This window comes from Setaria italica, chromosome II (genome assembly GCF_000263155.2).
Source record: "Setaria italica strain Yugu1 chromosome II, Setaria_italica_v2.0, whole genome shotgun sequence".
In the NCBI taxonomy this organism is placed as follows: Eukaryota; Viridiplantae; Streptophyta; class Magnoliopsida; order Poales; family Poaceae; genus Setaria; species Setaria italica.
The window spans coordinates 10,216,916-10,243,450 of record NC_028451.1 but is presented as its reverse complement, the minus strand read 5'-3'; the positions used below and the strand labels follow the sequence as shown (position 1 = coordinate 10,243,450).

Below are 26,535 nucleotides of genomic sequence, written 5' to 3'. Positions count from 1 at the left end.
CTTAAGAGAAAGGATGCTGCTGATGATATGATTGGGCATACGATTCAGAAGTTAGGCGCTCTGAGCTCTAACTTTTAAAATCATGGAAATTCCATGCAAACACCCCCCCTACCCCACACACACAAGTAAACCTTGTTGGGATGATCTCGCGACCAAAACGGGATAAGTCTGTCGGCCCGAGTCTCATGGGGCCACGGGCCCACAATTGTCGGCGAGCCCTGATCGGGGGCGCCGAACTAGCGTTGGTTTCGGTTCCCTGTCGCGCAGCGCTCAATAAAGAGGGGGAGTCAGCCCCTTCATGAGGCCAACGTTCTCGTGAGGTTTTCTACTCCACCCTACATTCCTGTGATCCGATCTACACCTGAGCGCTGCTGTCGATGGGAAGATCGACGCTGCAGAGGCGAGCCTCTGCACCACCAGTCTTCACTGCTACTCTACGGACGCTTCTGACGCCTGCATCACGCAGGCACGGGTCATCGCCATGTCTTCCTCAAGCTCCACTCCAATTCCCAATGGTGATGCATCTATTCCAATTCTTTAGATCCTAGGTGTTCTAGTGCATGGCTAATCATTAAGTCAAGTTCTTGTTCATGTAAATCTAACTTTTGGTATTAGAGCCATCTAGTTCATGCCTAGAATCCTAGATTAGATCCCTATTAGTGCTAATTGATCACGCCTTCGATGTTAATCACCCTTTGTTAATGGCAAAAGCATGGAATTAGGATCAAATTAAGTCAAGTCAATCATGTTTTACCCCTAATTGTCCTCTATTATGGTGCTTGCGTGGTCAATTAGGCTCGGTTTAGATGCAATCTCATGTTAACGTTGATGTTTTCGATCAGTTTAGTCCTAATTTGATGCAATTAATCATGTTTAGTGATACTCATGCAACTGTTAGGGTAGAATCAATGTTGATTAATCAAGTTCATCCCTAAATGATCTCGGGTAGATGCAATTCATGTCAAAAATGATGTTCTGATTTCAAAGATTAGCCCAAAGTTAATGCAATTTCTCATGATTAGTGACATCTAATGCCTCGGTTAGGGTTAGTTCCACCTGGCTTATCACGAGATTGACACAAATCCCAAATCCATGTCGTCGAATCATAAAATCGTGGGCACGGGTAGCATGTAGGAGGAGATCAAATCGAATGAAGAAAACCCTTAAGAAATCCCCAAAATTGAAACCCTAGCACTATTTTCCCCAAATCCCTTTGAACCCAAAATCCCTAGAATGAATTTGTGGTGGCACTTACGGGGGTTGCTGATGTTGATTCTTCTCGGCTCGCGTGGACCTGCTTCACCACGCGCGTCGTTGTTGCGGAACCGAATCGCTGCTGCCATCCTTAAACCTGCAGGTGACGCTGTTCACGCGTGCGCTGCCGCCACTCAAACACGCCATCGAGGGACCAATTGATGGAGCTGCGTGCGGCTCCGGCCGCACGCGAGCTCCGGCGAGAGGACCCACGGCGGCGTGGCAACCCTCGGCTTCCACGCGCCACCGCCCGCCGCTGGCTCTCCCCTCCCTCACGCGGAAAACCTGGAGAGAAAATGTTTTAGGGTTTGGGGAGCCGGCTGGCTGCGGCGTTTTTGATCGAGGCGGGGCGAACAGGAGCTGTCGGATCGAACGAACAGCACATATCAAGACGGGCGAAGGAGGGTTGGTTGATGGGCTAACGGTCCATTTTGGGTCGGTTTATGTTTGGGTTTGCACGTCATGACTAGCCTGCAAGAAAAGAAGAAGGGGAATGGGGTCGCGGGGTGGTATTTTCGGCCGTCTTTCCCCTCTTGGGCCGAGGCGAAATTGTCTCAGTCGTTCGCTATTTATGGGTTTTTCATTATAATTTCAGTGTATTTCAATGTTTTAATGTATTTCATGTATTTTTGAACATAATTGATGTTTTATCATGTATTTCAATGAATTTTTACACTGAATAATTTATTATGAATGCCCAAAATAATGTTGAATATTTATGCATTTTATTCCGCTGCGTATGCTTTGTCTCTAATTAAAATGGAACCAACGGGAAATTTTAATTAGTGATTTATTGTAATTTTATTTTGCAATCATGTTTAACACATGTTTATATTTCTGACAAAAGTTGATTTATAAATATGTGTTATTAATGTTGTATGTTTTCCAATTCATTTCTGCCCAACGGTGATATGTCTTAGATAATTGTTCTCATGCAATTTTGTATTAATGCTTTGCTCATATAATTCTGACCAAAGTTGTTTTATAATTATGTGTTGATTAAGTTTACATGTTCTAAATCATTTCTGCCCAATGGTGATATGTTTTAGAATTGCATGTTGTTGATCATACCAACATAGGTTAATTTCATGCAAATAATATTATTTACTAATGTGATGATATATCAATTTTTCAGTGAGCTCCATTGCTGCGCAACTCGGCTTGATTGAGCCACTTACGGGCAGCAACTTCCTAGCATGGAAGTACCAACTAACGATGGGTCTTTCCCTCGCTGACCTGGATTATGCGCTGAGGGTTGATGAACCCACAGCACCTGAGGCTAATCTTGAGCATTATGAGGCAAGAAGGGTCAAATATTTAGCCAACAGTGAGAAGTGGGAGCGGTCAAACCATCTCGTACGACAGATTATGAAGAACTCCATATCGGAGGGCATAAGGGGAGCCTTCTCTGAGTGGCTAATGGGCAGGAAGCTGAAGTTAGAGCGATAGGACTAGTTCCTTTAGTTTCAAATAATGGTCATGTTCTTCAGCTTAAGAATGTTCTTTATGTTCCCTTGGTTAGGAGAAATTTGATTTCTGTTTCATGTTTGGATGATGATAATTATTCATATAATTTTGGAGATGGACAATGTTTGGTTAATTATAAACATAATAATGTTGGTCATGCCTTCCGACATGACAAACTTTATATGCTATCTCTGAATGAATCTGTGTCTATGAATGTCTGTGATGTAAGCAAAAAGCGCAAGAGCCTTAACAAGTCGTCTTCGAAGTTGTGGCACTATCGTTTGGGCCACATTTCGAGGGGGAGGATTGAACGACTAATTAAAGAACAAATCCTTCCTCCACTAGAATTCATTTATGCATATGACCACTGTCTAGATTGCATCAAGGGGAAATATGTAAAGCACAGGACCGTAAAGAAAGGTGCTAACCGTAGCACAGGACCTCTACAAATATTTCACACTGATATATGCGGTCCTTTCCCAATAAAGTCTATTGATAGTTTTGACTTGTTCATTACATTCACTGATGATTACGATATGGGTACATATATCCCATTAAAGAATGATCTGAAGCACTAGAAAATTTTAAGATATTCAAGGCTAAAGTAAAAAATCAGCATGATTTAAAGATTAAAATAGTATGCTTAGATTGTGGGGAGACTATTATGGCAGACACACTACTTATGGGCAGGTCCCTGGTCCTTATGCCAGGTTCCTCTAAGAAAATGGTACAGCTGCACAATACTCAATGCCAAGTGATCCACCACAAAATGGAGTGGCAGAAAGAAGGAATCGCACACTTATGGATATGATGCGAAGTATGATGAGCCACTCTACTTTGTCGGTTAAGCTATGGATGGAAGCACTAAAGATAGCCGTACATATCCTCAATCGGGTTCCTAGCAAATCAGTACCAAAAACACCTTATGAACTATGGACCGGGAGAAAACCGAGTACGAATTATTTTCACATATGGGGTTGTCCATCTGAGGCTAAAGTATTTAATCCAAAACAGTAAGTTGTCATTTTATTGGATATCCTGAAAGGTCTAAAGGGTACCGATTCTATTGTCTGGATCAAATTACCAAATTTGTTGAAACAAGACACGCGGTGTTCTTGGAAAATGATGGAATAAGTGGGAATTTGGAGCCCAGGAAAATTGACCTCGAGGAAAAGTGGGTTTATGTTTTGTCACCGCTAATCCCACAGGTTGTTGATCCCGAGCCCCAAACTGTTGTGACTACAGTACCTTTTGCAAGTGCAACACCAGTTGTCCTTGCAGATGATACTGTGGCTACTCCGCATATTGAGAACTCTGAGATTGATACAAATTCTGCGAATAATGAAGAACCTCAACAACCTCCCACAATTAACGAACCAACTCATGAACCTGTCAGGAGATCACAGCGAGAAAGAAGATCTGCTATCCCAGATGATTACGAGGTTTATTTGAATGAAGATGAAAATGATATTGGGAAGGCAGATGATCCTTGCTCATACAAGGAGACCATGAAGGATGAAAATTCATCTAAGTGGCTTGATGCGATGAAAGATGAAATAAAGTCGATGAGTGCAAATGATGTATGGGATCTAGTAGAAATTCCTAATGGAGCCAAAACAGTACGCTGCAAGTGGGTCCACAAAACCAAACGTGACTCTAAAGGGAATATCGAAAGGTATAAAACAAGACTAGGAAAAGGTTTTACACAAAGAGAAGGAGTTGACTATAATGAAACTTTCTCGCCTGTCTCGACTAAAGACTCTTTTAGAATAATTATGGCACTTACGGCACATTATGATTTGGAATTGCACCAAATGGATGCCAAATCAGCATTCCTAAATGGAAACTTGGATGAAAATATTTACATGACTCAACCAAAAGGTTTTGTTGCGGAAGGCCAAGAACATTTAGGATGCAAACTTAAGAAATCCATATATGGCCTTAAATAGGCATCTAGACAATGGTACTTAAAGTTTGATGAAGTCATAAAAAGATTCGGTTATGAGGAAAACAAAAGGGACAATTGCATTTAGGAGTAAATTTACTATCTTGTTTTGTATGTGGATGATATTTTATTGGCCAGCAGCAACATGGATATGCTGCTTGAGACCAAGAGATTTCTCTCATCCAATTTTGATATGAAGGATCTTGGTGAAGCATCTTATGTCCTTGGTATTGAAATTCACCGAGATCGATCTAAAGGAACTTTAGGACTATCACAAAAGGCATACATTGACAGAGTACTAAAGAGACATAATATGCATAAGTGCTCTGCCACGCTTGCTCCTGTAGTGAAGGGTGATAAGTTTGGAGAATATCAATGTCCAAAGAACAAGTATGAAATTAATCAAATGAAGGCTGTGCCTTACGCTTTAGCTATTGGAAGCCTTATGTACGCTCAAGTATGTACTCACCCTAATCTAGCTTATATCATCGGAGTACTTGGCAGATATTTGTCAAATTATGGACCAGAATACTGGAAAGTAGTAAAGAAAGTAATGCGCTATTTGCAAGGAACTAAAGGATACATGCTTGTATATAGAAAGTCTGACAACCTTGTGATTGTTGGTTATGCTGATGCTGATTTTGCAGGGTGTACTGATGATCATAAGTCCATGTCAGGTTAAATCTTCACCCTCGCAGAAGGAGCTATATCGTGGAAAAGTTCAAAACAAATTGTCACTGCATCGTCGACAACGCAGGCAGAATATGTGGCATGTTATGAAGCAACCAGGTCGGCTGTATGGCTAAAGAATTTTATTCAGGGATTAAGAGTGGTAGACAGCATTTCAGAACCACTACTTATGTACTGCGATCATCAACACGCAGTGTTGTATTCGAGTAACAACACTTGACTCTGCCAAGCACATTGACATCAAGTATCATGTGGTGAAAGATAGAGTCCAGGATCAAACAATTAAGATTGAGCATATTGGTACCGAATTTATGCTCACGGATCCGCTTACAAAAGGCTTACCACCCAGTAATTTTTATAATCTTGTAGCCGGCATGGGTTTGCTGGAAAGCCTATGATTCTGGATGAGGACCATTATAAAACCAACTCCCATAAAGTTTTATGAATGGAATGTAGCACTATATGTGATGAGGTATGTGATATTTAATTGATCATTATGACACATTACTTTGCTGTGAAATTCTGTTGAGAAAGAACTTATGATACAATGTTTTAGACTTAAGATCATGGGGGAGAATGTTGGGATGATCTCGCGGCCAAAACGGGATAAGCCTATCGGCCTGAGTCTCACGGGGCCATGCGCCCACAATTGACGACGCGCCCTGATCGGGGGCGCCGAACCAGCGTTGGTTTCGGTCCCCTGTCGCACAACGCTCAATAAATGAGCATTCAACGTCCTCTTGGAACATCCCTTATTTTTCCATTTTATTTTATTTTATTTTTGCAAAATAGCCGATTTGATTCCTCAACTTTGCTCTAAGGGTCGAGTTCGTCCATCAACTTTCATATAGGCCAATCTACTCGCTTAACTTTTGTTTTTGATCACTTGTTACTGACATGAAACTGATGTGAAAAGTTTTTTTTTACCCTTGAATCTTTTTTGCCACCACCTCAACATTCATCAGCAGTGCAAAGGGCAAAGCCTTCGATCAACTAACCACAAGGACAATTTACAAGTTTCAACCGATCATTTTTCAATTGCCTCACCAATCACCATTGCTGGTCACCAACATTGATATTTAATTAAAGAACTCACCAATAGAGACAACATACTATTCTTTGAACCACCATCCTTGTATGTACTTCATCATATCTGACTTACACATGCAAACCATCAGCCTTTCCACCACCACTTTCATGCTCTAGTGCACTCTTGACTCTCGAGCTAGCTCAATCCCAGTTCACTGTTCACACAGACAGCTGCAGAAGATGGAGAAACACACGACATAGCAGCTAGCTAGCTGCTTCGATCGGATCTGAGAAACGATGGCTAGGCTTGCTGCTATAACCTTGCTTGTGTTGCTTTGCTCGGTGACATGCGGCTAAGTTGCAAATGTGCCAGTGGAAAGTGGGTAAGGTGTAAGAAACATTACCCCGTTAAATCATGGTTTGTGATTTTCATGATTGAGTGACAATATAATTATTGGGATTAATTGTTTACAATAAACATGTCCCAAGAATGCAATCCAAATAAGAATTATTCTATGGTATTCAAGTCCCGGTATTCAAGTCATGGTGTTGAAGTAACAGTATCCAAATTGAAGTGTTGAACATGTTCGATACACTCCTTTGACTTCTGATCCTGCGATTGCATGAGGTTGTTGATTCAGCCCTGAGATTATAACCTCAGGGCTCTGATAGACTCTGACTTCCGGTCACCTCATTCGTTCCGTTCCACCTCGTTGTTCTCTCTAGCTCCAACCATGGCAACCAGGCAAAGCACGACAATTTACAAGCAGCCATGATTTATTTACTCGGTGAACATAATTAGCAGGCGCTAACGAAAATATTCTAAAGTAAATAGATTTTTTTGCAACAATCACAAACTCGCCCCATTTTGGGTCAATTTCCAAATGGTACAGCTAGCTTACATATCAGTCGCCAGGAGGTAGGAGGCTGAAGCTGATTGCACTAGGGTCCAGAGGTCAGGCGATCTGACTTTTAAAATCATGGAGATTCTCCATGCAACTTCCATGCAACTTCTCCCAGCATGACCAATTCAGATTTCAGAATAAACGGCTACGCCTATCTTGTCCTTTATTATCTGCTGACTCTTCTCTCAGCAACGACTTCTAATCCGCGTGAAGTTTTTCTCTGAGGTTGCTTTCTCCAAACTCAACCCTGAGCTTATAACCTTTGACATCCTCCTCCGAGTTCTCGTCACCTCGTTCCATTCCACCTCCGATTCAGCCATGGCCACCGCGCAAAGCTCGACGCCATCGTTCTTCAACTTCCTAAAGGAAGGCCTGCTACTCCCTACCCACAACAGGAGGCTCTTCGCTGCGGTCTTTGCCATCATCGTCGCCTCCAGCTCTCTGCTCCTACTCGGCAACGACCTCGCCGTCCAGCCCATCTCCGATGAGATCCGCATCGACGCCATGGCGCTCAACGGCACCGACCCCAGCAGCCCAGAATTCCTTCACCTCATCCAAGAGATCCAGGAGGACACCCGGAAGCTCTTGATCACCGGCGCGGTCTATCTCCTAGTTGCCGTTGTCATTGGATCTCTCATCCGGATCCTCCTCCAATTCGCTGCGGTGGCGACGTACTCCGGCGAGCTGCACACCTTCGCGTCGCTCCTCGGCAAAGCAAAGGCGCAGCTGAAAGGCCCCCTACTGACGCTCGCCTTCGTCTACGCGCTGGAGATCGCCTACACCGCGTTTCTCACGGTCATGGCTGGGATCCTCCTCACCTTCGTCCTCGTGATTAAGCAATACCTCGCCTTGGTCTTCGTAGGCGCGCTGCTAGCCATCGTCGCGGTCGTATTCCTCGTATACTTCTTCTTCGTGTGCTCCCTGAGCATCATCGTGGCAGTCGCCGAGCCCGATTGCCACGGCGCCGGCGCAGTCGGGCGGGCCTGGCGGCTGATGAAGGGGAAGCTCCTACGGGCCGTGGTTTTCATCTTGGTGACTGTCGTGCTCGCTGCCGCCATCTGGCCCGTGTACAATCTAGCCAAGACGTGCGCCCTTAGTAACATGGCGTCAGGGTTGCTCCTGGGGTTTCTCTACACTATCCTGATGGCCGCCGTGCAGGTGTTTGAGGTCTGCGCCATGACCGCGTTCTACTACGAGTGCAAGGAGAGCACCGAGGCATCAGCGACGAAGTACGTCAAGGTGTCTACCAAAGAGTCGATAAATGTTTGATTTATCTCTGCACTGTGCATGTAATCATATGTTAATATCAAAGTTACTTGGCTATGTAATATGCTATTATTACCTTCTCATTTGAGAATTTACTACGTGGATGTGATGCACAAAAAAATAAGTGCAGCTTTTTTCTTTCTGGTGGGAAAAAAAGGCCATGAATATACAATAGCAGGACTTATACGAGGCAACAAAATATGTCCTCGAGTTCTAGCTAGTTGAAATACACCGTGGCCATATGTTCCATCTAATAGTGAATTACATGGAAAATATTCCAACCAGATACCGAGCACGGGCCCGAATGCCCATTTTCATGCCGGGCCGGTGCGTGAAGCATGGCCGGCTACGGGCCAACCAGAGGTATGGCGGGCCCTCTCCAAGCTCGCTGTCTCCTGCCGTTGGGAATCAGCCCGCTGCCCCCTGCGCGACCCCCGCCTGGGTGCCTCCGCCTGCTTGCTCGCCGTCGCTGCCACCTGTGGCTGAGGAGCGTCAAGGAGGTGGAGTGCGGACGAGTGGACTGCGCTGCGCTGCCGTCCACCACGAGGGAGCCGAGGCTGGAGGGGAGGAGGGCGGGGAGCCGGGGGACGAAGGGATGGATGAAGGCGGAGGCTGAAGGGGAGGAGGGTGGGGACGGAGCCGAGGGATAGAGGGAAGAGGAGGCTGGAGGGGAGGAGGGTAGGGAGCCGAGGGATGGAGGGAGGCGGAGGCTGGAGGGGAGGAGAGTGGGGAGCTAGGCGTCACCGCGTCGAGTGTCGGGATGTGGGTGAGGGAGGCGAGACGATGGGAGAGGGCTGGTCATGAGGATAAGGTTTGAGGGGAGGTGAAGGTAAGGATAAGATTTAATGATGTTAACTGGTCATATTGAGCCGACCTCTAAAAATCATGCGATGTCGGGCTGCCCGTCGTGCTGGGGTGGCGGCTCATGCCTGACACCAGCCACCGGGCCGGGCTAGGACCGGGCTAAAAAACGTGCTCCGTGCCAGGCTAACGGGCTGCCTGAATGGACACCTATACTCTCATGCAGACTATACAAAAACTTTTAGATCCATTGTTTCCAACCATATGTGGAACCCTAATCCTACAAGCATAGTCGAGAAACTCGACTTGTAGATCGATAAAATCACCATATGCACCTTGCTCGCTATCAACAGGCACGTCACCTACTATTGAAAACATAGCATCATTAATTCCTAAAATAAACTTTTTAAAGAACGAACCCAGTGGATATGTTCCACCAAAATTAACCTAACTGAGCTATGCTAAAACCGTCTGTGATTAACTATGTACAGACGTTGGTTTCACAGTTTGCACTGGGAGGCGACATTTCAGACCCTCTCATGCACACCATACGAAAACCTTTAGGTACATTGTTTTCAACCATTTCTACTGACCCTACACCATGGTCATATGTTTCATCAATTAGTGAATTATACTTAATAACTATTCTCAAATAACTTCTCATTCATAAATGTGGAACAGTTGTACGCCGGTCTAGGGCGACGGGCGACGACAACTATATATAAGCACCTAAGCCTACCATCTGCAGCCTTCACATGGCTGTCCATTTGATTTCACCTCTACCAGACAGAGTCAAAGCATCCAGAAGACAAGGTTGTAGCTTTGACTAAGGGGGTGTTTGGGAAGGGGGGGCTAAACTTTAGCCTCCCCATTTTAGCCAGATTTTAGCCCTTCTCATCCAAACACCTAGGCTAAAATAAAGGGGCTAAATTTTAACCTCCCATAATCTATTAGCCCCTCCAAGAGGTGCTAAAATGGACTAAAGGGGCTAAAAATGGTCCTCCTCGTCCTAAATTCCACCCCCTGCCCCCTTTCTCTCCCTCCCGCACTCTCTCTCCACTCTCTCTCTCTCTTTCTCCCCGCGCGCCATCTCCGCTCGGCCCCTCCACCCGTCTCGCCGGCCCCGCCGCCTCCGTCGAGCCCCGCCGCCTCCGCCGCGACCCCGCTGCCCCCCGTCTCTCTCTCCTCCCTGTCACGCGCTCTCTCTCTCTCCTCCCCGCCGAGCTCCCTCTCGCTCCCCATCCTCGCCGTAGGCCACTGGATCTGAGGCGAGGATGGCGCCCGCGACGTGAAGGCTCATGGCGAGCTCGAGCTCGACGCCCTCCCCACGTCGCTCGAGCGCCCACGCGGTGCGCTCGGCGAACTCGAGCACGCGCGCGGCGCTACCGCCCTCCCCAGAGACCATGGCGTCGCGTGCCTGCTTGAGGAGGAAGGGCCCCAGATCCGGGTTGTCGAGCGACTCGTCAGCTTCGGGGCCCGGCGCGGCAGGCGCGGGCTTCCTGGGCTTGGTGCGCGAGGAGGTGGACGGGGATGGGGACGGCGGCGCCCGGCGGGGAAGCGGCGACGAGAGGCGGCGCGGCGGCGGGGCCGCCGCCGGGGGCGAGTTGTCATTCGCGGCGAGGTCCGGCATGGCGGGCGGCGCGGAGTTAGGTGGCTAGGTGGAGGGAGGAGAGCTGGAGAGGAGGTGGCGACGACTGGATCGAGCTTCGGTAGCAGCAGTCGGGGAAGGGGAGGGAGGGGGTTGGGCGGATGCAGCGGTCAGTCTTGGGAGGGCCTTGAGGGAGCAGAGGGAAGAAGTTGAGGGTAAAGGAGAGGGGGTAAAAGAGTCTTTTGATAACCAAAGTCTAAATTTTAGCCCCTTCATTTGAGTGGACTAAACTTTAACCCCCTCCCAAACAGGCCCTAAATCGTTTGTTAAAAAAACTCAACAAGAAACTGAAGTATTTTTTGTGCCAGTAGCCGAGGGGCAACAGCTAACTGACTGGTGTATGAGACGCGATATAAACCATTCATTTCTTGCAGATATATATCGTAAAGAACTCTGTGATCACGAAAATCCATTGCATTTTGCGGTTTTCTTTTTGGTTAATTATATTAGGTATACGTAGCAGCAAATTAAAGGTCATCCTTCTTTTGGCCGTGTTACCGTGCACGACCAGTACATGCGCAATCCACACGCTGCACCTTTTGACTTTGTATTGGTCCATCCCTGGCTGGCTGGCTCCAAGCGATCGACGAAATCACTCCGCTATCAGAGTTGCCTCGTGACCAGGCTTTCCAAGTCGCCGTAGACCCAGAGATCGATGACAGCCACCTCCGCATGGTAAGGAATGATCGATGACAGCCACCTCCGCATGGTAAGGAATTGGTTCCCGCAGTCTAAGAGCGTGAGAGGATGAATTAGACAACTTCAAAAATTCTTAACATGTGACTTCAACTATCAAATTATACTGTTTTAAGTGCATATTGTGGATTAATCATTGAGAGGATGGTTACCGCACTTAAACCGATTTACTTTTGGGCAGTCGTGCCACACTTAGCCTTCGTTATTTGCTGACTCTTCTCTCAGCAGCCACTTCTAGTCCGCGTGAAGTTTTTCTCTGAGGTTGCTTTAATTCGATATTCAAACTCAACCCTGAGCTATAACCTATGGCACCCTCCTCCGACTTCTCGTCACCTCATTCCGTTCCACTCCTCGTATCTCTCTCTTCCTCCAGCCATGGCAAGCAAGTCTCCCTCGTTCTTCAACTTCCTAAAAGAAGGCCTGCTCCTCCCTACCCTCAACAGGAGGCTCTTCGCTGCAGTCTTTGCAATCATCGTCGCTTCCAGCTACCTGCTCCCACTCGGCAACGACCTCGCCATCCAGCCCTTCACCGACGAGATTGGCATCGACAGCAAGGCGCTCAACGGCACCGACCCCAGTAGCCAAGAATTCCTTCACCTCATCCAAGAGATCATGGATGACACCCGGAAGCTCTTGATCACCGCCACGGTCGGTCGTCTAGTTTCCATGAGCATTGGATCGGTCACCCAGATCGTCATCCTCTTCGCTGCCGTTGCGACGTACTCCGGCGAGCTGCTCACCTTTGCATCGCTCCTCGGCAAAGCCAAGGCGCAGCTGAAAGGGCCCCTACTGACGCTCGCCTTCGTCTACGCGCTGGAGATCGGCTACAGTGCGCTTCTTCCAGCCATGGCTAGGCTCCTCACCTTCCTCATGATCAAGCAATACCTGGCCTTGATCTTGATAGGCGCGCTGCTCATCATCATCGCGTGCACATTCCTCGTATACTTCAACTTCATATGCTCCCTGAGCATCGTCGTGGCGGTCGCCGAGCCCGGTTGCCACGGCGCTGGCGCAGTTGGGCGGGCCTGGCGGCTGATGAAGGGGAAGCTCCTACGGGCCGTGCTTTTCATCGTGGTGACTGTTGTGCTCGATGCCGCCATCTGGCCCGTCCTTAGTAAAATGGCGTCAGGGTTGCTCCTGGGGTTTCTGTACACCATCCTGATGGCCGCCGTGCAGGTGTTCGACGTCTGCACCAAGACCGCGTTCTACTACGAGTGCAAGGGAGCACCCAGGCATCGGCTACCATGGTGTCTACCAAAGACTCGATAAATGTTTGATTTATATGCTCTTCACTGTGCATGTAATAACCTGCTAATATCAAAGTTACTTGGCTATGTAATATGCTATTTTTTTCTTTTCATTTGATAATTTACTAGCTAGACGTAATGCAAGAAAAAAAATCCACTTTGAGAGTTTAAGAACTCGGATGGCATCTTGAGACAAGTTCATGAATCTAAAAATGCATTTTAAGAATTTAGAACTTAGACACCTCATGACAAGTCAGAGGCTGCTCATGTATTTTACTTTTTTTTTTTTGCCAGTAGCCGAGGACCAACAGAGGACCAACAGGTAACTGACTGGTGTATGAGACGCGATAGGACCATTCATTTCTTGCAGACATCGTAAACAACTCTGTGACCACGAATAATCCACTGTATTTTGCCGTTTTCTTTTGGTTAATTATATTAGGTACGTAGCAGCAAATTAAAGATCATCCTTCTTTTTTTGTCTTTGTAGTATTGGTCATCTCTGGCTCCAAGTGACAACCACTCCGTTATCAGAGTTGCCTCACGAGTCACGACCAGGCAGGCTTTCCATGTCGCCTTAGACGACTCAGAGACCGATGACAGTGACCTCCACGTTAATTCACCAAATGCAATCCGGCGACTAAGAACCCAAACTCGCACCGTTCCCAAATAATTATTGTATAATCGATCGATCCACCAAGTTGTCCAAATCTTCACTTAATTGATCCTCAGCACGAGCACGTCCATGGCCACCAAAGCAAGCTCCTCGTTGTCGCCGTGCATCAGGCTCATATAGAAATCCCTGCTCCTCCCGACGCAAGACGACAGGCTCTTCGCAACCACCTTCCTGCTCCTCTTCGCCCACACCTTCGTCTCCATTGCCGTCGCGGTCCACTATGCCCACCCCCTCGCCACCAGCATCCTCTCCGACGTCAAAGCTCTGAAGGCCGCGGCCGCCACGAGCCACAACTACGACCGCGCAGTGGTTGGCACCACATGGGAGCATGGCAAGAAGCTGTTCCTCATCTACCTCGCCTACGTCGCGAGCAAGCTCGCCACCCAGCTCGCCGTCACGCTCGCCGCCTCCGCGACGTACTCCGGCGAGCACCTTACGCGTAAGGTGGTCAAGGAGAGGATCGGAGGCCTCCTCGGAACCGCCGCCTTCGCCGGCGTGCTGGAGCTGTCCCTGACAGCTCTCCTAGTGGCACGCACTTCTCGTATCCACATGGACTTACTCATCATCAACCATGGAATCTTTGTGTGGTTACATGCTGTTCTCAGTGGCTCTTCTACCCTACGTCTACCTCGGCACGGGGATCCCGGTGAGCGTCGCCGCGTCGGCGGTCGACAGAGGCTGCCACAGCGTGTGGTCGTGTGGACGCTCCGCCGGGCTTGGCAGCTCATGAAGGCGAGGACGAAGGAGGAGGCTGCCGTGCTCGTGTTCGTCGTCAACCTCCTGCCTGCTGTCGTCTACCCGGCCCCCGTGTACGCGTTCTCGTTCGTGTACCCGGCGGACGAGTACTCCCTCTACTACCCGGTGGACAGGTTCTCTATCAGCAACGAGGACGTGTGGTTGATCGGGGTTGTTTCTGGATCGGGTCTTCCCACTGTTGGTGCGCAGTTGTTCTCCATGGTGACGGCCACGGTGTTCTGCGGCCTCTCCATGGGAAGCAACGCCGGGGGGGCCGCGTGTCCATTTGATGAGATGAATGCAAGCATGCGAGAAACTCACCACTGATGAATGCTCATTGTATCTTAAGGGGAATGGTTCTACTTTCCGTATGTTTGGAAGAAAAAAAAGAGAACGAGTGCTGCCATTTTGATTCAATACAAAAACTTGTCTGGCATGACATCAGACGTATGAAGCATCAGGACTTTGCCAACGAACAATTAAGTAGTCGTCTCATACTGAGTGTACCGCACCGTATAGTATCTTTCTTTTTGACGAATATACTGAGACTCTATTACCTAACAGTTGGAGACCTCACTGTCCCAATATCTGGGTAACATACCCTCCTTATCAGAGCCTAATAACTGGGAAAGCATATGAGCTGCCTGATTATACCATACAAAGCAACACAGCACTGGTAATTGATGGCAATCTATATTTTTTGATGGACTGGCCTTTAAAATTCTCTACGAGAATAAGACCTATATCCTATTACCATCCTAAACACACCACTCTTCTAGTTAAGATACAAGAGTCAACTCATGATAAGTTCGTCCTATAAATGATTAGAAATATAAAGATCAAAGCCTAGCGAAAGAAAAGCAAAACGAGACTCCGAAAGCTTGCACAAGAGAAATTAAACTTAACCACTATTCAACCTGAACTTATCTAAGTATGCAAACATTAAATAAAGGGATTAGCAAGTAAAGGTTCTAATTAAGTAGCTAAACAGGATTGTAGGATTAACTAACTAACAAATGCAAGAATTAAAGGCTTCAAATCATACCTCACTGGGCTGCAGGGCTGCGAATCAATGTTGCTGGGCCTGCTGTGCCAGCCTGCTGCGAGCTTTGCTGCCTCCCTCTCGCTTGGGCCGCCAGCTGCGCAGCTGGGCCAGCTCCTCCGCCTGGGCCGGCGCAAGCCGCGCTGGGCCGGTCTGGCTGGCGCGCGGTGAACTGCCTCCACCAGGTGGGTGGGCCGCCTCGCTTGGGCCGCCAGCTGCGCAGCTGGGCTGAACTGCGTGACCACCGTTGGAAGAAAAAACTTATCTTACACTGTTTGAGATTGGCACAAACTCCAACCAATGATGAGACAGAGCTAAGGGAGAGAGCACCGTGAGCACACGTGGCTTTGGGGTTGCACTGGATACGTGTCAATATTCGGTTTGCTTCTTTGTATGGGTGGGATGGAGAGAATCTTTTGAATTTCAAACTTTGATCTCATTTTTCTCTCAAACCGTAAATGAGTTTTGGATTCCGTTTAACCTGTAACACAATAAGATCCAATATGACTATGTTTTGTTGTATTTTTAAATTAACATTTTAAATGAACTGTCTTAACATTTTTTAGCTAAAAAAAGTTGGTGAATGTCAAAAAATGTTGGTGAATGCAAAAAAAGTTGGTACATGTAAAAAATGTTGGTGAATGTAAAAAAGTTAGGGAAAACTGTTGCTACATATATAAATGTTGGTCAACGTCAAGAAATGTTGGTGATAACTTTTTTTAAAAATATTGATAATGTCAACAAATGTTGATAAATATCTAAAAATGTTAAAGAATTGTACATGAGTTTATTATGCGCTTTAAAGATACATTGCTTATCTACTTTTCGGTAGTCATTTCGAACCCCCTTATGTGAAGCCGACCGGGAGTCTTAGCATGTGTTTGGTTTTGGGATGAAGTGGAACGGGTTGGGTTCATCCCACTTTTGTGGGTTGGGTTCAACCTATCTCGTGTTTGGATGAGAGGGATGGATCTGTTCCAGTTTTTGGTTTGATTGGAGGGATTGAGAAGGTTAGGATGGATGCCATTTTAACACCGTTAGCAACAACTGTTGGTGAACCCACCTATCATTGTCTATTCGATATTTTTCTTTTTTTTTCCTTGGGGCTTATCCTTCCTCCTTCCCCGTGGTCTCACCTGCCATCCGCCGCCTCCCATCTCCTCCTCCGCCTCTCTCCTCCCCATTTGTGCCTAGGCCATGGAACAGCCGGGGCTCACCAGCCTCCTTGGGATGGGCTCCTTGGTGGGCGGCCTCACCGGGGCTGTCCCCAAGATGAGCTCCTACACGTGGAGGCCGTGGACGCAAGCTCGCCGGTGCCGCCCCTCAGGTCAAGCTCATTCCCTCTACAGGATGCCGCTCGAGCTCGCCCCACCGCTCATCCCTCTAGCGGCCGCCCATGCTCATCACCGCGCGAAGCTCGCCCTTCACCAACCCTCCCGGTGCCACGCTTGGAGCTCGCCCTGACCGGCCATGGAGGGCCTACATCTTCTTCTTGCATTGTTTCTTTCGGCAACTGTAGCTCGTGCTCCACGTTGATGCTTGCCCCTTCCTTCTCCCTGACGCCGCCCGTCCCTTCCTTCTTCCCACCCCTCTCTTCTCCCCGGCACCGGCCGCCGCCACCCGTCCTTCCTTCTTCCCGCCCCTCCCTTCTCCCCGGGTGTAACATCCTAAATTTCAAATTTTGCAATTTAATAAAATTGGCTAGAAGTAGATTGCATGTGTTTAAGGACTCTAAGATTGCATTTAAATTTCTAAGTTAATTAAATTCTTTTTCAAAATAAATCAATGAATCATAGGATTTCATTTTTGCATTCATGCTGGTGCATTATTTTTGATTGTTTGAATTCAAATTTGTGTTTGAGTTCAGTTTTGAATTTATTTTTGTTTTCCTTCTCCAAATCTTTTTCTTTCTCCCTTTTCTTCTTCTGCCTGCACTCTTTTCCCCTTCCTGGCCTAGCTCAGGCCACGACCCAGCAGTGGCCTGCGCTCGCACGCCGGCCCGTGCCTGCTCTTGCGCCTCCGCTCTCTCTCATTGCCCCACGGGCCCCGCCCGTCATCCCCAACCTCCAGCACGCGACGCAACCACCGCCCGCCATTTCCGTGCCGGACTACAGCACCTCCGCAACCACCGCTCCACTTTCCTTGCGAGCTCACATGCCCAGGCCTTATCCCCACAGGCCTATAAGTACCCCCTCTGCCGCTCTCCAGCTCCTCCGCCCCTTACCCTAGCCATGCTCAAGCTCTGTGCTACCGCCTCTGTCGCCACCGCCGTACCCAAGTGCTCGCCGCCGCACCCGAGCGCTCGCTGCCATCAAGCTCCTCCGTTGTTGCACGCTCGTCGATGAGGACACCACCCGGAGCGCGGCCAGGAGGTGACGAAGCCGCCGGAGTAGTCCCCGTGCACCCGGTGCTCTTTTTCCGTACGCCTGCGCTTGCCGGAGCCGCCGTCCCCCACCGGGCTTCGTACCACTGCCACCACTGCAAAAACCCACCTGTCGGCACCCAAATTGAGTTCACCTCAAGCTTCTCTAGCTCCTGGTCAAACCCCTATCCAAAGCCGCGCCCGGAGACTCGTTTCCGAGTTGCTCCGGCAAGTTGCCGCCACGCGCCACCGCTTGCCGCTAGTTCCGCCGCCACCTCGAGTCGTAGAAGTTTCTAGCCATCAAATCCAGATCCAATAGCCCAGATCTAATCTGACCGGGTCAGCGTACCGGTCAACCGCGCACGCCGCATTGCTTTTGCTAAAAATCCCCTGCATTTCTTGTTTTTTGTGTCGCAGTCTAGCTTAGTTCAAAAACCTTTAGATTTAGGTCATGTTTACTTTCGCTTTAACTGTTGAGTTTCTGCATAATAGTACCCGCCGTCCAGCTTGGCTCTTTTGGGCGTTAAACCTTCGGTTTATATGCATAATTATATTTTAGCCCTCGGTTTCTTCAAGTTTAGCCCCGGAAAGTTTTAAAACTTCACCAACAAGTCCTTGCATCTTGTTTCGTGCATATCTTAAGAATCCTAGACCCGTTTTAGGTGCTTTTTGCATCCACATGTTCATCTTAACGCATAGATTAGCTTTTTGAGCTTGTTTTTCTTAATTTATACTATTTGGTGTACTATTTCTTATTTTATTTCTTTGGTTTGATTGTATGTGCTTGTGTGATCGCGTTAGAAGGACCGCCGCTTGAGGGATTTGAAACTCAAGCTTTCGAGGACTATGAGTAGCAGGAGGAAATGCAAGAAGGCAAGTCGTGTCCTTGACCATAGCTTTATCCTAAGAACTTTTACTTTCATGTTCAATAACAATTATGCCATGCACTTTAAGTCTTAAAAATGACGGGACCTAATTAAGGATTTCCTAGTCTTATTCCCTACACCTTGATCAACCCGGGCTTACATGATGTTGGGTAGTATATGTTTAGTTGCTTAACTGGGACTTGGTGGTATTAATGAACTCAATTATTAATCCTGATTTATTTATGTTATACATTTCGTTAAGACAAGACCATTCATGCTTAATTGGAACATGGAGCGACCACTCAGTTAAGACAAGACCATTCATGCTTAATTGGAACATGGAGCGACCACTCAGGAAAACAGTACAACCACAAGAACTATATGGCTCTGGTCTTGGCTAATTAATTAGGGACTTTGGTTAGTGGTAGCTTTACCTGAAAGAGGCAAGAGGGGGAGACAGTAGTTGGTGTATAACCCGGTCCTCTTGGGAAGGGAGCTTTGCTAATAACTTATGCCCACTAGGGAGGTTTATGCATTGCGCTGATCATGAAACCTTAGCGAGCTATCCTGACTGGGGAAACTTTGTAAAGGCCTCGTAGCGTCCCTATGCAATCACACCTCGGAAGTGTGGTATGGTGCCTAGCTAGCACCGCATGGTTGGGTCCAAAGTTTTTTGAACTTTTACGCAACTTGTGGGTAAATATGTGCAACCACTGCAGAGATGAAAAACTGATCGATTAGCCGTGCTCACGGTCAAGAGTGGTCTAGACCCTCACATGTTTAATTTATCGAAAGACAAGAATTAAATCGTTGTTATTATGTTACGGTTATCTCTTTTATGTTCATGTTAATGTGGGTGATATATACTTCCATGTAGTAAATGCTAATAAAATTTGACCAACTAAATAAAATGCTTACATGCTATTAAAACCTTAGCCTATCCTTGATTGGCCTTACACTACACATTCGCTATGCTTGTTGAGTACCAACCATAAGTGTACTCACCCTTACTAAACCCGCTGCTCAGAACAAGTCAACACCGTGGAGGTACTGCAAGATTGGGAAGAATACTAGGCGTACATTTCTCTGATTAGCTACCTGTGGAGTCGCCGAGTTTATTGAAGATCCGCTGCGAAATTTAATAAACTTTTGTGTTATTCGATTTAAAGACTACCGGTCATGTAATAATGTTATACTCTCTTATGCTATGACATTGACTTTGATATTCACTTATATCGTCGCATGTGTGTAATTTGATCCTGGCGCAAATGTGATTTATGCATTCGGTTTTGCCTTTAAAACCGGGTGTGACAGAAGTGGTATCAGAGCTGTGTTGACTGCTGAATGTTAGCTTACTTTAGAAAATGGTCAAAATTAAGGATTATAATATTTAGCAGCCATTCTTTATTGAAAATTGTTAAAAAATGCTTTAATTTTGTTCTTGCTTTTATTTCATCATTTTTGCCTGATTTAATCTTTTATCAAAATTTTAATTTATTTTGTTTCTCTTCGTTTTAGATGGCCCGCACCAGACGCACTTCCCGCAAGAGTGCTATCCCCCAGTATCGTCCTCTGGAGCCCGTGCAAGAGGTCGAAGCTCCTCCTTACTTTCTCTACCACCCGAGCGATGACTCTAAGGAGGATCCACTTTCACTGGAGGAGGAGCCTGAGCCAAAGTTTGAAGACGTGGAGAATGCCCATGATGAGCCAACGCCTGCACCTACTCTAGCTCCAGCTCCAGTGCCTGCACCTACTCTAGCTCCAGCTCCAGCTCCAGCACCTGCACCGAGGCCTGATCCAGAGGATGACCCGGATAATGCTCGAGTTGGGGAGGAGGACGCGCCAGAGGTAGCGCCAGATGTATGGACTATGGTTATACAAGATGAGTTGGGGGAAGGCATTCCCATGGCTGATAAGCTAAGGAGGAATTGGATCAGCTTAGGGAAAGTCTTGAAGCCGGAAAACAAGTGTTGGTAGTACACTCATCCCCACTATGATACGTACTGGGAAGTGGTAGTGTCCCTCTACGAGAAGGTGGGTGAAGGATGGAGGGTGGTGTCTTCTTACCTTGATGTGGCACAAAGGGAAACCATGGAGGCAGTGATCACTGAGTCTGCTAGGAGGGCACTCTATGTCCTCTCACACAAGGCACGCCACCGGTTAGAGGATAGCTATCGACAGTACATCCCCTACAGGGCCAGTGGCGAAGCTAAGACGTACATTGCCCCAGTCACTGGAGATTGCACTTGTGACTGTACTGTAGAGCTCAGTGAGTTGTTGGCTGCCACCAACAATGCTTTGGATGATGCCAACAACACTCTCCATAAGGCTTAGGTGGAACTGCAGGAACTCAGGAATGAGAGAGACAGACTGGCTGCTATTGTGGATGGAAGAGATCCCCTAGGAAGTCCCGACATGGAGTTCCCGCCGCTGTCGCCATCCCCAAAGAGGCCACACTACAATGAGCTAGATGCCTGCACCGAAGACCTTAGGGAATAGGAGTTTCAGTTTAATTTTAATGTAATCGTTAGCATTGTGTGCCATTAGTTAAGTGTGCTTAGTTTAGAATGTGCTTGAAGTGCTTGTCATTATGAACGATGTTTGAGTTGTTTCTTTGTAATGAGTGCGGTGTGTTGTGGAGTAATTGCACAACAACATTGATGTTTAGTAATAAAGATTTGCTCAGTCTGGGTTTATTTCTGTATCCTTTAATCATAATATTGCAATCATGCTATTTTATTCCATCCATATCTATCTACCATGCAAATGACATTGGAACCAAATCTGCTCGCGCTGCTCTATCATACAGTGGTACTGTTAGTTAGGTTAACTTTAGAACTTTGTGGGTTAATTTTTGTTAAAATTTTAGAATTTTTGGATACTCTTGTAGAGATATACATAAGAATTTGTGGGGTAACCAGAAACTGTTATGGGAACCTGATACAATCAACTTGTTTAATTTATATCTCGAGTTCTAAAGCCAATTGAGATGATTCCAGTTGGGTTGGGTTCATAAGTTTGTATAGTAGGACCTAAAAAATTTCACGAATTTTGGACATCCTGACCGAGAATTACAAATGATTCATTGGAACCAACAGAAATTGTTTAAACTGGATTTCATATCACTTTATCTTTTGGATTATCTTTTCTACATCAATCTAAATCTTATATTTCTAACGGTCAGATGGCGAACACTATGTCCTGATCAGGAGTTGACCAGCCCGCACAGCCTCATTGGAGGAGTAACAATAGTAACACCAACCCCGCTCCTCAGCCGAACCAAGAAGTACCTGTAGGGATGGAACAATTCCTTGCAGCCCAAATCCAGCTCCTCACGAACATGGCCAACACCATGGCGGCCATGCAGGCTCAGCTCAACAACAACAACAACAACAACAATAACAACAACAACAACAATAAAAACAATCAACAACAGCCACCAAGAGACAACAACCGGGAGTTTATGAGCCATAGGCCCCCAACATTCTCCCACTCTGCTGACCCGCTTTTGGCTGATGACCTACTGAAGGCGGTGGAGAAAATACTTACTATCACTCAATGCACGAACAGGGAGAGGGTCTTGTATGCCTCAGGACGTCTGGAAGGATCTGCTGCAAACTGGTGGGATGCTTACACCACCGCTCATGCTGATGTTGATGCTATCACCTGGCTGGAATTTAAGAACAGCTTTAGGACTCACCACATTACTTCTGGTCTTATGAAGCTTAAGAAGAAGGAGTTCCTTACTCTCAAGTAGGGGACAATGTCCGTGATTGAGTATAGGGACGAGTTCATCCAGTTGTCCTGTTATGCACCAGAAGATGTGGTTGATGATGAAAAGAAGCAGGAGCTATTTCTGGAGGGACTGATTGGGACACTCCAGTATCAGCTAATGTCCCACACTTTCCCATCCTTCCAGAAGATGTTGGACAAAGCTATTGGCTTGCAGCACAAGTGCAACGAGTTGGGTGAGATGAAGAAAAACTTCATCTCACAAGGACAGTTCGGGAGTAACACCCACCCCCACTTCACTCCACCACAAGGGACACCACTCCGCCTCATAGCCCGAGTGGAAACTTTGGGCAGCATCAGTTCCCATGCCTAGTACAACAATTCTAGCACCCTATTCAGTAGCTACAGCGCTCGGCATAGCAGACTCCGTGCCCCAGCTTCCCACAGAACTATCTGTACCCTCCTGCAGGTACTCCAGTGAGGCCTAACACTCCAGTGGGCAACACTTGCTTCAAGTGTGGAGAGGTTGGCCACTATGCTAATGCATGTCCCAAGAGGAATGGCCCGAACGGCCCCACGCCGAACAACAGTGCTTTTAGGCAGAATCAACAGATGCAACAGCTGAGGAATAGGAACTAGACCCCTCAAGGCAACCAAGGGTAGCAGAGCTATGCACATGGCAAGGTGAACCACGTAGATGCTGAGATTGCTTAGGAGGCTCCAGATGTAGTGCTCGGTATGTTCCTTGTCAACTCAGCCCCCACATCAGTTTTATTCGATTCTGGAGCATTGCATTGTTTTATTACTTTTCAATATCTGGCTAGGCACAATCTTCCCATCTGCACCATGAAGCATCATGTGCTAGTTAGTTCACCAGGGGGAGATGAAAGCATTATACATGTGTCCTAAGGTAGATCTTAAGACTATGGGAGTTGACTTTTCGGCAAGGTTGATAGTACTGGATTCAAAGGGGATTGATGTTATTATGTGCATGAGTTGGTTGAGTATGTGTTGGCACTAAAGATTGGCCGATTGAATCCCTAGCGTCGGACACACGACCCAAGAGAATCTGCTTAACTCCTGTTCGGGTGATCGCCCTGGTGTGGTTCGCGCGGCGTGCCAGCCAATTTGACCTGTTGATTGGCAAGGAAAGGAACGTGTCAGATCCCAGAGGTTGTGATCGGCTAAGGTTCCGATCTCGAGGAAGCTTACCAGCGAATCGGCCGATTTGCTGTAATAAAGAAATCGGCTATAATATAGCCGATTACCAAGTAACGTTGGTGAAGAAAACTGCTAGAGTAAACTAAACAACGCTACAGTAGCAACACTAGGAATAGATCTAATCGGCTATGCAAGAAAGAGTAGTAGATTAAGCAATAAAATATAAGTAAGCCAAAAGCTATAATTCCAAGTTGGATAACTGGTGATAAAACTAGAACAACAGGTAAAACCTAGAATTCTAGTAAATATCGATAACTGATGAATAAATCTAAACGAAACAACAGCGATGCGCCCGAAGTTAAAGCTTAGATATTACTCGATAAACGGAACTTACAGAATCGGCCGGAGATCAAATCGATGCAGCCCTGCCAACCCGTACGAACTCGTGAAAGTAAGAAAAGTATTGGCGAAGTCGCCTGCTTGAAAGTAAAGTGCAAGGAAATAGTAGATTGTTGTATTGATTTGATGATGATTACAGATCTCTAAAGGCGGCTATTTATAGCCTGTTACAACGAATCTCTTAACCGAATAGAACTCTATCTCTAATTTTAAACGAAAACGAATATTTACAAGTACGACTCGTATCGGAGTTGATTGCCGCGCTCCTGTGGGCTGATCCCCTCTTATCCTCGTAATCCACTCTGAGCCCATATTGGCCCAACTGCTCCAGCCTCTCGATCGGCCGATTTCCATCAACTCCATTCACCGAAACACTGCAGCACCAATTGGCTGATCTCCAACTGTAGCACCTAATCGGCCGATTCCCAATCGTAACCTCCGTGCCTCACCGCATCAGCTAATTCTCTCCCTTCTTGGCGCCGATTCCATACGTGTCAAAATCTGGCATCAACACATGCCCCCCCAGTTTCGGAGTAAAACATAATCTTTACTTCGAAATTCTTTTCAACTTCCCTTCCGAAACAAATGTATCAAAAATATCCTTCCGTTTCGCGGTCTTCTGCCTGGTGATTGCAATCTTTTCGAAACAGGCGCCCACGACAACCACTCCTCTCGAAAAAATTGAACCGCCGGCGTGGTAAAAATCCTACTTTTACCCCTTCTCAGACCGCCCTTAAATACCAGCACGTTCCATATTTCTTTTTCACAAACCCACGTCTTCCTTCTTGGGCTCACTGGTCTCCTTATTCCTCCGGTGCCTCTTTAGCTTCCAATCTCTTCCTCCAGCAACCTTTTTCCATCCACATTCCATCCCACCTCCCCGATGGCAACACCTTCAGGAACTTCACCAACATCCGAGGTCCCGGAGACGGCTCTACCATCGGCGGCTCCAGCAGCAATGGCGGCGTCCCCATCGGCAGGAGCGGGAACCTCATTGGCAGGAGCGGGAGCTTCATCGACGATGGAGGCCCCACCGACAGTTTCGGCATCTGTAGCTCCGCCGGCAATCCCACCAACCACGATGAGCTTCATACCAGAGGTTCTCACTGAAACTTTCCTTTCCACTCTTTAATGCCAATGCATTTACCTTAGATCCATTCTTACTTCGCCCCCATTTTTACCCTTTTTTAAGCGGTTAGGCACCAGATTACTATTCGCCTCACTGAAACTCCCGGCCTTATCTGTCTTGGTCCCATGGGAAACCCAGATCCAACTGACTTAATCAATTTGGAAACCCATAGAATCCCATTCAAGCAATCAACCATGGACCTAGATCACTGGTCAGGTACCTTCAGATCATGGCCGACTGAAACCCCCGGCTGGAGAGAATGGTACCAACGGATAGCCGCCTCCAAAAGAGTTCAATGGGACGAGCACAAAATCGGCCAGTGTATCAACTTGTCCTTGTCCCAAATGGAAAGGAATGAGCCTTTAGTAATAGCAGCCTCCTACTTTTGGTCCGACGCTCTCAATGTGTTCCTCTTCGGACATGGGCCTATGACTCCCACCCTGGCCGATGTGGTCATGTTGACCGGCCTTGACATCTCCTCTCCCGATACTCCTTTCCGTTATCTGGTCAAAACGTCCCATCGACTAGAGACAAAGGGAATTGGCGGGTGGAAAGGATTTATCAATTGCAACAAGAGGACCAGGACAGTCGCAGAGAGAGAGCACGCGGCCTTCCTGATGATGTGGCTGGAGAAGCATCTTTTTTGCAGGAGAGCAGCTAGTCCATCCTCCAATACAAAGGCTCTGGCCGAAGCATTGTCGATAGGAGCTTCAGTTCCTCTTGGTAAGCATCTACTGGGATCGGCCTACCATATGCTTCACCAGATCGGCGTCAAATTATCCAAGGGAGAACCGATCGAAAACCCAGGTGGACCCTGGTGGTTCATCAACTTGTGGCTCAATCTGTATATGAGCAAGATCTGTCAGCAGCGGGTAGAGTACATGACGTTTCCCAATATCGAATCGGCGGAGAACCCCACTGTACGGCGCCGGTGCACTTCCTTCGGCGAAGCAGCATCGGCCTTCTCTGGTTGCCCATATTCTACCACCAAGGTAGCTGAGTATTTCAGATGCTTCTACAATGGCTTCAGCGAAGACGCAACCAGCTGGTTCCCTTATCAAAGGGAGGAACCACTCTTTGAGCTCCCCTCTTGCTTTGACTCGGCCACCAACACATTTGATGAGAACCTCACAGATGAGTTGATCAAGCCAGGGATCCTACTAGCGAATTTCTTTTCGGGGAAGGACGCCCCCACTTACGAGTTTTACAACCCTTCTGTTGCAGCACGACAATTCGGCTTGGGTCAACTGCTGATTTATGCATACTTCACCAGCCGAACAAAATTCCGAGACGAGCTCGCCAAGGTCTCGACTACAGTCGGCTGTATGACCGGATCCCAGACTCCAGCACCATAGACCTGTCCGATTGGATAGTGGCCCTTTCATCGTTCAGCAGTTCAAGCTATGGAGGGCAGAATGGAAACAACATCTATTCTGCGCCTCTGCGGCAATATATTGCAACATCCTGGATCCCGACAACATTGAC

General features: G+C 47.3%; 2 protein-coding genes and 2 pseudogenes across 2 annotated transcripts; all 4 read left to right on the top strand.

Moving 5' to 3' along the window:
- The first annotated feature begins 7,504 nt into the window (after positions 1–7,504).
- On the top strand, positions 7,505–8,785 carry LOC101760616. The gene has a single exon (XM_004955908.3). It carries the CDS (start codon positions 7,609–7,611, stop codon positions 8,557–8,559), a length of 951 nt encoding a protein of 316 aa, XP_004955965.1. The 5' UTR covers positions 7,505–7,608; the 3' UTR covers positions 8,560–8,785.
- A 3,220-nt stretch (positions 8,786–12,005) lies between these two features.
- Positions 12,006–12,978, top strand: LOC101760210 (annotated as a pseudogene).
- A 715-nt stretch (positions 12,979–13,693) lies between these two features.
- On the top strand, positions 13,694–14,757 carry LOC101775480 (annotated as a pseudogene).
- A 5,390-nt stretch (positions 14,758–20,147) lies between these two features.
- Positions 20,148–22,386, top strand: LOC105913739 (diacylglycerol kinase kappa-like). The gene is made up of 2 exons (XM_012843594.1): positions 20,148–20,477; positions 22,066–22,386. Exons 1-2 carry the CDS (start codon positions 20,148–20,150, stop codon positions 22,384–22,386), a joined length of 651 nt encoding a protein of 216 aa, XP_012699048.1.
- The last annotated feature ends 4,149 nt before the right edge of the window (positions 22,387–26,535 follow it).

Coding starts and splice junctions, on each gene's coding strand:
- LOC105913739 (XM_012843594.1), top strand. CDS start 20,148: ATGGCCCGCACCAGACGCACTTCCCGCAAGAGTGCTATCCCCCAGTAT. Junction 20,478..22,065: donor GGGAGGAGGACGCGCCAGAG/GTAGCGCCAGAT, acceptor AATCAACAACAG/CCACCAAGAGACAACAACCG.
- LOC101760616 (XM_004955908.3), top strand. CDS start 7,609: ATGGCCACCGCGCAAAGCTCGACGCCATCGTTCTTCAACTTCCTAAAG.